The sequence below is a fragment of the Heptranchias perlo genome, chromosome 37 (assembly GCF_035084215.1).
Source record: "Heptranchias perlo isolate sHepPer1 chromosome 37, sHepPer1.hap1, whole genome shotgun sequence".
NCBI classification, from domain to species: domain Eukaryota; kingdom Metazoa; phylum Chordata; class Chondrichthyes; order Hexanchiformes; family Hexanchidae; genus Heptranchias; species Heptranchias perlo.
This window is the reverse complement of record NC_090361.1, coordinates 1,071,519-1,085,472: the sequence shown is the minus strand read 5'-3', so window position 1 is coordinate 1,085,472 and position 13,954 is coordinate 1,071,519. Positions and strand designations below refer to the sequence as shown.

General features: G+C 45.3%; 1 protein-coding gene across 1 annotated transcript in view; it reads right to left on the bottom strand.

Annotated features, from left to right (window-relative positions):
• Positions 1-13,655, bottom strand: part of pde4a (phosphodiesterase 4A, cAMP-specific) — a 245,506-nt gene extending 231,851 nt beyond the window's left edge. The window contains exon 1 of the mRNA XM_067972902.1: positions 12,335-13,655. Within this exon, the coding sequence (XP_067829003.1) occupies positions 12,335-12,597 (263 nt within the window). The 5' untranslated portion in view covers positions 12,598-13,655. The remainder of the gene's footprint in view (positions 1-12,334) is intronic.
• Positions 13,656-13,954: the final 299 nt, after the last annotated feature.

Here is a 13,954-nt window from a genome sequence, read left to right as displayed (position 1 = left end):
GAAAAGATTTTGACTATCTACCTTATCTATGCCCCTCATTATTTTATAGACTTCTATAAGATCACCCCAAAACCCCCTACTCTCCAGGGAAAAAAGTCTCAGTCTATCCAACCTCTCCCTATAAGTCAAACCATCAAGTCCCGGTAGCATCCTAGTAAATCTTTTCTGCACTCTTTCTAGTTTAATAATATCCTTTCTATAATAGGGTGACCAGAACTGTACGCAGTATTCCAAGTGTGGCCTTACTAATGTCTTGCACAACTTCAACAAGACATCCCAACTCCTGTATTCAATGTTCTGACCAATGAAACCAAGCATGCTGAATGCCTTCTTCACCACCCTATCCACCTGTGACTCCACTTTCAAGGAGCTATGAACCTGTACTCCTTGATCTCTTTGTTCTATAACTCTCCCCAACGCCCTACCATTAACGGAGTAGGTCCTGGCCCGATCCGATCTACCAAAATGCATCACCTCACATTTATCTAAATTAAACTCCATCTGCCATTCATCGGCCCACTGGCCCAATTTATCAAGATCCCGTTGCAATCCGAGATAACCTTCTTCACTGTCCACAATGCCACCAATCTTGGTGTCATCTGCAAACTTACTAACCATGCCTCCTAAATTCTCATCCAAATCATTAATATAAATAACAAATAACAGCGGACCCAGCACCGATCCCTGAGGCACACCGCTGGTCACAGGCCTCCAGTTTGAAAAACAACCCTCCACAACCACCCTCTGTCTTCTGTCGTCAAGCCAATTTTGTATCCAATTGGCTACCTCACCTTGGATCCCATGAGATTTAACCTTATGTAACAACCTACCATGTGGTACCTTGTCAAAGGCTTTGCTAAAGTCCATGTAGACCACGTCTACTGCACAGCCCTCATCTATTGAAGTCCGGGTATCATTCTAGTAAACCTACGCTGCACGCCCTCCAAGGCCAATATGTCCTTCCGAAGGTGCAGTGCCCAGAACTGCTCACAGTACTCCAGGTGCGGTCTAACCAGGGTTTTGTACAGCTGCAGCATAACTTCTGCCCCCTTGTACTCCAGTCCTCCAGATATAAAGGCCAGCATTCCATTAGCCTTATTGATTATTTTCTGCACCTGTTCATGACACTTCAATGATCTATGTACCTGAACCCTGAAGTCCCTTTGGACATCCACTGTTTTTAACTTTTTACCAGTTAGAAAGTACCCTGTTCTATCCTTTTTTGATCCAAAGTGGATGACCTCACATTTGTCTACACTGAATTCCATTTGCAACAGTTTTACCCATTCACCTAATCTATCAATATCGCTTTGTACTTTTATGTTTTCATCTACACTGCTTACAATGCCACCAATCTTTGTGTCATCGGCAAACTTAGATATGAGACTTTCTATGCCTTCATCTAAGTCGTTAATAAATATTGTGAATAATTGAGGCCCCAAGACAGATCCCTGCGGGACTCCACTAGTCACATCCTGCCAATGTGAGTACCTACCCATTATCCCTACTCTCTGTCGCCTTTTGCTCAGCCACTTTCCTAACCAAGTCCGTACTTTTCCCTCGATTCCATGGGCTTCTATCTTAGCTAACAGTCTCTTATGTGGGACCTTATCAAATGCCTTCTGGAAGTCCATATAAATAACATCCATTGACATTCCCCTGACCACTACTTTAGTCACCTCTTCAAAAAATTCAATCAGGTTTGTCAGGCACGACCTACCTTTCACAAATCCATGCTGGCTCTCTCTGATTAACTGAAAATTCTCGAGGTGTTCAGTCACCCTATCCTTAATTATAGACTCCAACAATTTCCCCACAACAGATGTGAGGCTAACAGGTCTATAATTCCCTGGTTTCCCTCTCTCTCCTTTCTTAAAAAGCAGAGTGACATGCAATTTTCCAATCTGGAGGGACAGTTCCTGAATCTAGAGAACTTTGAAAGGTTATAGTTAGGGCATCCGCAATGTGCTCACCTGCTTCCTTTAAAACCCTGGGATGGAAACCATCTGGTCCTGGGGATTTGTCACTCTTTAGTACTATTATTTTCTTCATTACTGTTGCTTTACTTATGTTAATTTTATCGAGTCCCTGTCCCCGATTCAATATTAGTTTTCTTGGGATTTCCGGCATGCTTTCCTCTTTTTCTACTGTAAATACTGACACAAAGTAATTATTCAACATGTCCGCCATTTCCCCATTGTCAACGACAATATCCCCACTTTCAGTTTTTAAGGAGCCAACACTGCTCCTGACCACCCTCTTTTTCCTAATATAACTATAAAAGTTCTTCGTATTGGTTTTGATATCCCTTGCAAGTTTCTTTTCATACTCTCTTTTTGTAGCTCTTACTATCTGTTTTGTGACCCAAACACACAGCCACAACACACTGCCTAGCAGCACCATAGCATTAGAGGGAGCAAAGCATCACTGGGCACAGCAGAGCACCATAATATATAATGTAACAACCCACATTAGATCAGCATGTTCACAAGATGTGGTGTTTTTTTAAATTATTATTTCATGAGATGTGGGCAACGATGCCAAGGCCGGCATTTATTGCCCATCCCTAATTGCCCTTGAGAAGGTGGTGGTGAACCGCTGCCTTGAACCGCTGCAGTCCGTGTGGTGAAGATTCTCCCACAGTGCTGTTAGGAAGGGAGTTCCAGGATTTTGACCCAGCGACGATGAAGGAATGGCGATATATTTCCAAGTCGGGATGGTGTGTGACTTGGAGGGGAACGTGCAGGAGGAGGTGTTCCCATGTGCCTGCTGCCCTTGTCCTTCTAGGTGGTAGAGGTCGCGGGTTTGGGAGGTGCTGTCGAAGATGCCTTGGCGAGTTGCTGCAGTGCATCCTGTGGATGGTACACACTGCAGCCACAGTGTGCCGGTGGTGAAGGGAGTGAATGTTTAGGGTGATGGATGGGGTGCCAATCAAGCGGGCTGCTTTGTCCTGGATGGCTTTGAGCTTCTTGAGTGTTGTTGGAGCTGCACTCATCCAGGCAAGTGGAGAGTATTCCATCACACTCCTGACTTGTGCCTTGTAGATGGTGGAAAGGCTTTGGGGAGTCAGGAGGTGAGTCACTCACCACAGAATACCAAACCTCTGACCTGCTCTTGTAGCCACAGTATTTATATGGCTGGTCCAGTTAAGTTTCTGGTCAATGGTGACCCCCAGGATGTTGATGGTGGGGGATTTGGCGATGGTAATGCCGATGAATGTCAAGGGGAGGTGGTTGGACTCTCTCCTGTTGGAGATGGTCATTGCCTGGCACTTGTCTGGCGCGAATGTTACTTGCCACTTATCAGCCCAAGCCTGGATGTTGTCCAGGTCTTGCTGCATGCGGGCACGGACTGCTTCATTATCTGAGGGGTTGCGAATGGAACTGAACACTGTGCAATCATCAGCGAACATCCCCACTTCTGACCTTATGATGGAGGGAAGGTCATTGATGAAGCAGCTGAAGATGGTTGGGCCTAGGACACTGCCCTGAGGAACTCCTGCAGCAATGTCTTGGGGCTCAGGTGATTGGGCTCCAACAACCACTGCCATCTTTCTTTGTGCTAGGTATGACTCCAACCATTGGAGAGTTTTCCCCCTGATTCCCATTAACTTCAATTTTACGAGGGCTCCTTGGTGCCACACTCGGTCAAATGCTGCCTTGATGTCAAGGGCAGTCACTCTCACCTCACCTCTGGAATTCAGCTCTTTTGTCCATGTTTGGACCAAGGCTGTAATGAGGTCTGGAGCCGAGTGGTCCTGGCGGAACCCAAACTGAGCATCGGTGAGCAGGTTATTGGTGAGTAAGTGCTGCTTGATAGCACTGTCGACGACATTTTGCTGATGATTGAGAGTAGACTGATGGAGAGGTAATTGGCCGGATTGGATTTGTCCTGCTTTTTGTGGACAGGACATACCTGGGCAATTTTCCACATTGTCGGGTAGATGCCAGTGTTGTAACTGTACTGGAACAGTCTGGCTAGAGACACGGCTAGTTCTGGAGCACAAGTCTTCAGCACTACAGCCGGGATGTCGTCAGGGCCCATAGCCTTTGCTGTATCCAGTGCACTCAGCCGTTTCTTGATATCACATGGAGTGAATCGAACTGGCCGAAGACTGGCTTCTGTGATGGTGGGGATATCGGGAGGAGGCTGAGATGGATCATCCACTCGGCACTTCTGGCTGAAGATGGTTGCAAACGCTTCAGCCTTGTCTTTTGCACTCATGTGCTGGACTCCGCCATCATTGAGGATGGGGATATTTATAGAGCCTCCTCCTCCCGTTAGTTGTTTAATTGTCCACCACCATTCACGACTGCATGTGGCAGGACTGCAGAGCTTTGATCTGATCCGTTGGTTGTGGAATCGCTTAGCTCTGTCTATAGCACGTTGCTTCCATTGTTTAGCATGCATTTAGTAATGAGTTGTAGCTTCACCAGGTTGGCACCTCATTTTTATGTACGCCTGGTGCTGCTCCTGGCATGCTCTTCTACACTCCTCATTGAACCAGGGTTGATCCCCTGGCTTGTTGGTAATGGTGGAGTGAGGAATATGCCGGGCCATGAGGTTACAGATTGTGTTGGAATACAATTCTGCTGCTGCTGATGGCCCACAGCACCTCATGGATGCCCAGTTTTGAGCTGCTAGATCTGTTCTGAATCTATCCCATTTAGCACGGTGATAGTGCCACACAATACTAGCACACTCTCGTTATTGTTATAACAGCAAAGGATGGACAGCTTTGTATTTTTAGTCTTTAATACATTTTCTGAGTCAATGATGTGAATACAGAATAACCTATATTATCTGAGGGAGAGGGCCATGGTCAGCAGATAAAGGTATGACAGTAGATAAGCAATGGCAAACATTTAAAGAAATATTTCAATATTCTCAACAAATATACATTCCACTGAGAAATAAAAAATCCATGGGAAAAGTGATTCATCCGTGGCTAACTAAAGAAGTTATGGATAGTATTAGATTAAAAGAAGAGGCCGATAATGTTGCAAAGAAGATTAGTCAGCATGAGGATTGGGAGAGTTTTAGAAACCAGCAAAGGATGACCAAAAAATTGATCAAGAGGAAGAAAATAGAATATGAAAGTAAACTACAAGAAATATAAAAACAGATTTTAAAAGAGCTTCTACAAGTATGTAAAAAGGATAAGAGTAGCAAAAGTAAATGTTGGTCACTTAGAGACTGAGGCAGGAGAAATTATAATGGGGAATAAGGAAATGGCAGAGATGTTAAACAAACATTTTGTATCTGTCTTCACAGTAGAAGACACAAAAAACATACCAGAAATAGTAGGGAACCAAGGGTCTAATGAGAGTGAGGAACTTAAAGTAATTATCAGTGGAGAAGAAGTACTGGAGAAATTAATGGGACTAAAAGCCGATAAATCCCCTGGACCTGATGGCCGACATCTGAGGGTTCTAAAAGAGGTGGCTGCAGAGATAGTGGATGCATTGGTTGTGATCTTCCAAAATTCCCTAGATTCTAGAATGGTCCCAATGGATTGGAAGGTAGCAAATGTAACCCCACTATTCAAGAAAGGAGGGAGAGAGAAAACAGGGAACTACAGGCTAGTTAGCCTGACATCAGTCATTGGGAAAGTGCTGGAATCCATTATTAAGGAAGCGGTAACAGGGCACTTAGAACATAATATGATTGGAGTCAACATGGTTTTATGAAAGGGAAATCGTGTTTGCCAAATTTATTAGAGTTTTTTGAGGATGTAACTAGCAGGGTAGATAAAGGGGAATCAGTGGATGTAGTATATTTGAATTTTCAAAAGCCATTCGATAAGATGCCACATAAAAGGTTGTTACGCAAGATAAGGGCTCATCGGGTTGGGGGTAACATATTAGCATGGATAGAGGATTGGCTAATTGACAGAAAACAGAGAGTAGGGATAAACGGGTCATTCTCAGGTTGGCAGGCTGTAACTAGTGGGGTGCCGCAAGGATCGGTGCTTGGGCCTCAGCTATTTACAATCTATATTAATGAGTTAGATGAAGGGACCGAGTGTAATGTATCCAAGTTTGCTGACGATACAAAGCTAGGTGGGAAAGTAAGTTGTGAGGAGGACACAGAGTCTGCAAAGGGTCTTACTTGAAATAAGTTTAGGGCAATTTTATGGTGTTGATAGAAAAGCGAGGCCAGTTCCTACTGGACACAGGTGCAATTGTATCTAACCCGTGCTGTACCTGCCCTGGGAGTGTTTGATGGGACAGTGTAGAGGGAGCTTTACTCTGTATCTAACCCTGTACCTGCCCTGGGAGTGTTTGATGGGACAGTGTAGAGGGAGCTTTACTCTGTATCTAACCCGTGCTGTACCTGCCCTGGGAGTGTTTGATGCTGACACTGACTGCTTGAAATAGAATTATGGATTATCCTGCTCCCTTTTTTGTTAAGATTGGGAGAGGAGGGAAGGGTACGAGAGGTTTGAAAGTACATCAATTAATACTTAGGAAAAAAATTCTCAAAGTGACCTTCAAACTTGCCAAAAAGTAGTTTCTTGAATTGTGAAACTGAAAATCTTTATCAACAATCTGTGTTATATTATCAACAGGAAATTAGTGAGGAAATGGCAGCAGAAGTGCACCGTAACAATGTACAGAACTGTACAGCGCCAACATACTAGAGAGTGGACAGCAGCACGGGGGGAAGGGCAGTGAATGGCTAATGGTGGGAGCCAGCACCAGAAAGCAGTCCCTGTAAAATCAGGAGGCTGCCATTCAGCCGGGAGCACAGAACAAACTGCTCGCAATGTGCATTTGATCCAGTTTTGAGCCCCAGGATTGAGAGACTCCACTCCCAGTGCAGAACTCCCGATGTGATAAAATCAAGGGCTAGAAAACCAGACGCTCGGTGAATCGGCTTTGCTGACCTCTGCCTGATCCTCAGATCTGTGCTCCTGCTGAGTGAGGTTCCCAATTTGAGGGCTTCCCAATCAGATTGCCGCATCCCAGGTTCAACAATGGCGTGTTAGTGGTGAGCAGTTAAAAGAGAAAGCACGGATGTGGAGGTGTGCAGCAGTCTATCAATATCTAAAAGAGAAAAGACAAGTTAACATTTGAAGCCAGCTGTGGTGAAGGGTCTCCACCTGAAATGTTAACCTGTCTTTTCCCTTTCAGATGTTGAACACCTGCTGTTCTTATGATTGGAATGATGGTGGTGTCCATTTTGCAGCCCGCCGCTCTCAAAATGGACTGAGCCTCCCTCCAGGGTTGTCGGGCAGCTGGTGGACGCACTCTGCCAGACTCCCACCGGGGGAGAATCTACCCCAATGAGTCTGGCGATGTTGTTATGTGTCGGGGTGGGGGAGGGGCGCAGAATTTCCCTCATTGCATCAATTTTGTTTGATGGTTTAAAATTCTGGGCACAGGATTTCATAAAAGGACCCAGCTCTATCCCTGCTGTTTGCACCTGTACAATAAATGGTCTTGCTGCTCATTGCCTGCAGCAGCTCATACATCAGCCCTCACTGCCCTAAACTCATGCATTAAGTGAAACTACTTAAGAATCAGTTTGCGTTTTACTCCGGTGAATGTGGACTGCACTCGGGGATTCTTCAGGCTGCAGCGACTTAGAGAATGCTGCTACCTAAAGAAGGAAAGACCTGCATTTATATAGCGTCTTTCACAACCTCAGGACGTCCCAAAGTGCTTTACAGCCAATGAAGTACTTTTGAAATGTAGTCACTGTTGTAATGTAATAATCTACAGAACAAATCTAAACACCGGATCAGAGGTGGGAGAATAAATAAAATAATGTTATTATTAATGACAATATCTACAGTGCCCTGCCATTTCAAACAGCTGTTCTTGTTCCACAGGGTCTCAGAAACTGAACTCAGAAGTGAAATACAATCTACTGGCCCTTGCTTGTCTGTTTTCGGAACACTAATTTGGGTGATAATTTCAATCTACATAAGTACTGACACCAACCACCTGACTGTATAAATCAGCCAAAAGATCAGCCCCTCCCTGTACTGTCAGTGAATCTGTTTAAAATCAGCCCCTCCCTATACTATCCGCATCTGTTTAAAATCAGCCCCTCCCAGTACTATCCGCATCTGTTTAAAATCAGCCCCTCCCTATACTATCCGCATCTGTTTAAAATCAGCCCCTCCCAGTACTATCCGCATCTGTTTAAAATCAGCCCCTCCCTGTACTATCCGCATCTGTTTAAAATCAGCCCCTCCCTGTACTGTCAGTGAATCTGTTTAAAATCAGCCCCTCCCTATACTATCCGCATCTGTTTAAAATCAGCCCCTCCCAGTACTATCCGCATCTGTTTAAAATCAGCCCCTCCCAGTACTATCCGCATCTGTTTAAAATCAGCCCCTCCCAGTACTATCCGCATCTGTTTAAAATCAGCCCCTCCCAGACTATCCGCATCTGTTTAAAATCAGCCCCTCCCTATACTATCCGCATCTGTTTAAAATCAGCCCCTCCCTATACTATCCGCATCTGTTTAAAATCAGCCCCTCCCTGTACTATCCGCATCTGTTTAAAATCAGCCCCTCCCTGTACTGTCAGTGAATCTGTTTAAAATCAGCCCCTCCCTATACTATCCGCATCTGTTTAAAATCAGCCCCTCCCAGTACTATCCGCATCTGTTTAAAATCAGCCCCTCCCTGTACTGCCAGTGAATCTATTTAAAATCAGCCCCTCCCAGACTATCCGCATCTGTTTAAAATCAGCCCCTCCCAGACTATCCGCATCTGTTTAAAATCAGTCCCTCCCAGGCTATCCGCATCTGTTTAAAATCAGCCCCTCCCTGTACTGTCAGTGAATCTATTTAAAATCAGCCCCTCCCAGACTATCCGCATCTGTTTAAAATCAGCCCCTCCCTATACTATCCGCATCTGTTTAAAATCAGCCCCTCCCTGTGAATTGCTTTTCCTCTTTATTCCTTTCTACCGCATATATTTATCAAATTCGAGTATATCCTCTTATACCCTGGTGCTGTTTTGGTGCCAGCGATTCCCGGTATCTAATCCCAAAGGGCCATGCTTTATGTGTGAGTGAGTGTCGGACTGAGCCTGCTGGCCTTCACTGTCTAGACTCAGATAATGAATGGCCAGTTGGTTGGGGTTCTGAAGGGCAAACAGTGCCCATGGATCAATAGCTGAGCAATTGCCAATTACTCCGGGTCAGAGGGGGTGGTAATAATGGTAGTTTATGGAGAGAATAATGTTTCTTTAGCATTACTGAGTTGCTGGGGCATAAGTAATATCACTAAATTCATGTTCTTTGTCACCCTGTTCCATAAGGAATCTCGGGGAGATTGTTTGGCAACTCTGATTGAACCCACAGCTTCTCTCACAGAAAGAAAATGATTCCAGTATTAGGGACTAAAACCACTGGTTCCCTTTTTAATATAGAGTCCCTCCTACAATCAAATCATGGCATTTAGAGGCATATATAGAAAATGCAGTGTTATAAAAAGAGCTGCACAGCCACATAATAGCACGTGATTTAGGAATTTAAAATAAATTAAGTGTAATCAGTAGGTCTCCTGCAACAATGCGCATTGTGAGTCAGAGGTTTTAAAAGGCACTGAGAACGTGGTCTTAGGATTTGTGAGTATTGAGAGAGCTGCAGAATCTGCGGGGCGGGACGGAAGAGAGGAGATCTGAGGAGGCAGATCCTGAGGTGCAGCACTGGGGGTTGCTAGAATCTGACAATATTGGGGAAAGCAGGTTCTAACATCTTCTGAGGGAAGGGGGCCCAGCAGAATGGGACCCAAACTGCCGTTGGCATATATTGAACTATTGGGCCCATTCCCATGTATTCTCTGATTTCAGGTACTCCCACCACCACTTTCCCCATCCTCAACTGGTACTGATCTTTATGCTGCTTCCTTTGGCCACTTAAATGTATATTTTATGCTTGTTAAAATTAATGGACATAAAATCATGGGCTGGGGTGTGTAATTTCCTGATATGTATTTCCCTTAAGTGAGTTAGCCAACAAAATTTGCGCCATAAAATTCTTAAATTTCCTCATTTATGCAATTTCCGGGTTTTTATATTAAAAAAAGTTGTTAAGTCTCAAAAACGATTCAGGAGAGGTTTTTAACTGAATAATCAAACGCAGTGTGGCCCCCTTTTGCCTTGCACCTTCACCCCTTTTGTCATTTAATCACTCCTGCCCTCCACCCTATCACAGACCTTTCCCTTTGCTCTCCCCCAACTTTTCCCCTGACTCTGCAGTTGCTTAAAAACTTTTAAATCTCTAACTTCTTCCAGTTTTGATGAAAGATCATCGACCTGAAACATTAATTCTGCTTCCCTCTCCACAGATACTGCCTTGACCAGCTGAGTGTTTCCAGCATTTTCTGTTTTAACCAAAAGCAATGATTGACTAAAAAATGAATTCTCTATAAACAGTATATTTTCTTTTCTAATCATCAATAAAAACAATAACAGCTGTCATTATTCCCACTACTGGGAATGATATCTCACTCGATAATAGCTGTTCCTGTTCATTTGTGCTGCTTCAGTTTTTCTGTGAGCAACCCATAACAGAAAAGCACAATTGTAATATATTTATATAAATTCACCTTGCCTGAAATAAAGTTTACAGAATTCAATCTCCAGTTTCTTTCAAAGTCTTTGGTAAAAGCAAAGACACTGTCCAATCCTCACAGGATGAAGCACACTCATCCTTCTACCCTTCCAACTTCTGTTGATGCACAGATTTCATGCTGGCAAATTTTGCAAACACGTTTTCAAAATGCATAGATGTGATTGAAAGCCCTCGCAACAGTTAAGGGTGGGCGGTAAAAATATCCAGTCGAACCCCAGGCCTTTGAGCGAGGCTAAGGCCTTCAAGTAAAAACGTTAATGAAATCATTGAAAGACACAAAAGAAAATTCAATGATTAAATTTAATCAATTTATTGCCTCATTTTTAAAAATTTGTTTATTTTATTTAAACCCTTATTTTGGAAATTAGAAATTTCAGTTAATGAGAAAAAATTGGATCAAAAATATTCGGAGGAAAGTTGACAAATGTGCTCCATTAGCTGGTGGCCAGAGTCTGAACCAGCTGTCACATTCATCGTATTAAAGACATGACAGGGCAGCATCATAAGATGCTGATACAGTTAATATTGAAACCCCATAGGCAATGTTGACTAGGACTATTTAAAATAAATAGATATCGAAGATTTTGAAAACTATTGTGAGAACGGCCTAAAAATATACCGAAACTCGTTAAATAACACACAACCAAGTTCCCCAATGGATCCATTGGTAACGGCACCACAGTACTAGTACCACAGCACAAGTCAGCACTTTCAGGAGAGAGAAATTTGTCTAAAACATTCAAAAAAAAGTGTGATTATTAATTTTAAAAAACACAAGCAGCAGTAGGCAGATTTGGTTTGTCAGTGCTGGAGGCATGGGCACTCAGTTTGTGTAGGGAGTGTCATTTGTGCTATGGCATCACATGCATGTGATGTAATGGTACTTGCACATGTGAATGTCATCAAATCATATCCATAAACAACAAATGAAAATAACAACATCTCCCCAGACACTTCCCCCACTGCACAGACCCTGCCCAGGCACTGACCAGACCCTGCCCAGACACTGACCAGATCCTGCCCCCACGCGCAGACCCTGCCCAGACACTGACCAGATCCTGCCCAGACACTGACCAGATCCTGCCCCCACGCGCAGACCCTGCCCAGACACTGACCAGATCCTGCCTTCACCACGCAGACCCTACCCAGACACTGACCAGATCCTGCCTTCACCACGCAGACCCTACCCAGACACTGACCAGATCCTGCCTTCACCACGCAGATCCTGCCCCCACGCGCAGACCCTACCCAGACCCTGACCAGATCCTGCCCCCACGCGCAGACCCTGACCAGATCCTGCCTTCACTGCGCAGACACTGCCCAAGCACTACTCCCACTACCCACACTGCACAGACACTGCCCCACTGGGCAGACACTGCTCAGACAATTACCCCACTGGGCAGACACCACCCACATCTTCTAATATAGCACCCAACCTTTTAAGAAGCAGTTATAAAAAACTTTCGAAAAACTTTTTAAAATGTGCCTATTTGCTGAGAATAATTTAAACATGTTCACAGTAAGTTCTGAGGTTTTAGCCGCACAGGAAGGGACCCTCCGTTACTCTTAAGCCGATTGATGGGAAACTCATCCATACCAAACACTTGGGATCACTACAGCCGCCCACAAAACTGTCCAAATCACCAGTGCGAAATCAGTGAGTGCAAACTACACCTTGGGCTCTTTAACGAATTCTTTCTAACATCATTAAGCAGTTAAATGAAGCCAGTTCCTACCGCCTGGTAGTTCCTTGAAAGGAGGATGGCCAGGACATTCGGGATTTATTCAGCCCGGGTCTGTCACTTGTATCCACGGCGTTGGACCGTTCCATCTGACGGTGAACATGTCGGTCTGTGTCCGAGTAGCCGCGGTGTTTGATTTTGATGGGAGTCCGAGGCTGTCTCCACAAGTGTTGCGGGGGTTTGAGGGTGTTCTGCCCCTCTCTGGGGACAGGCAGGGACAGGGACAGGCTCTTCTTGGAGCAGGAAGGAGGATCCATCGCCCAGTGAAGGGAGGGAGGGAGGGAGGGAGCTGATCTGAATGGAGTGGGTAACTGTCGATCCCCGCTCACTTCACCAGCAGGACAACCACTGGGTCCCGGAGCAGAAATATCCCAGCTGGAGGTCACTGAGGGGGAAGTTTGATCTCAGCAGATCCGAATAATGCTGAGGATGCAGGGAGTCCAGGAGAGCTCCTCATACCCACCCACTCAAGCTCTGGTCGGGCTGCAGGTGACTCCCTCCCTGGTTTGGGTCTTGCAATAACTCAGTCCCATCCAGGGCACTCACACCTCACTTGGATCTTTTCCGAAACACTGTCTTTTCTGATGTGACCTTATTCTGTTTTACTCTTTTTCTCAGTTTGATTCATTCGGTGCCTCCACAGCGCACGGTTCTCCACTCAAACCTCCTCCCTCTTCTCTCGGTTGATTTTAACACTTTCCCTCCTCTCTATCTGGGATTTTCCCCCGGGTTCTTGTACCTGCGGCTTTGAAATAACAATGTTCAGCAGTTATGTCTCGTACGGAACCCGCTGCTATTCAAGTCCGAATAGTCGCCTCTTCCTCTTCATCTTCTGTTTGTTTCTATTTTTGATTCCGTCTCAATCGGCAGCGATTCCTTTCCTGCTGCACTCTGTCCGCCTGATTTGCTCTGATAGATTGTAGTCTGGCGGAATACTGCCCCGCCGTCCCCTCTTTAAATGCCTCTCGGTGCCTCTCCCATCCTCCCCCGGTCCTCACACCCTCCTCTGCTCGGGATTCGGGGCTGGAATCGGTAATAAACTTCAGCCCGGCTCCTCACCAGTGCCGTGTTTCCAGACTCATCTTTCCTCTGTCGCTCTGCTTCTATTTTTATTTCGCTTTTATAAAATCCGCCTCTTCCCGTCCCACGTATTTCCACCAAACTTACAGATGTAATTTGCTTATTGTGTTTGCTTCTCCCGCAAGGTCTTTCTGCTTTGCAGCTTCTTCTCCAGGTGCGGGGACCAGACTATTCTCCCCTCTCTCCAAAGCTCCCCCTTCCCCTCAGTCCTTCCCTTGCAGTCTCTCTGCTTCTCTCTCCCTCTCACACAGAACATCAGGCTCTTATTTTTTGGTAAGAAATACTCGCGAGCGCTCTCTGGCACCGAGACACACAAACCACACTGTCTGATTCACAGCAATATCTCAGGAAGCTGCTTAATCTCTCCGTCCACCTCTCCCTGTCTCTATCTGAGATGAGGGGAGACTGAGGGAGGTGAGGGGAGACTGAGGGAGGTGAGGAGTCCCACAGTTTGAGGGAAGACTGAGGGAGGTGAGGAGTCCCACAGTTTGAGGGAAGGCTGGGGGAGGTGAGGAGTCCCACAGTTTGAGGGAA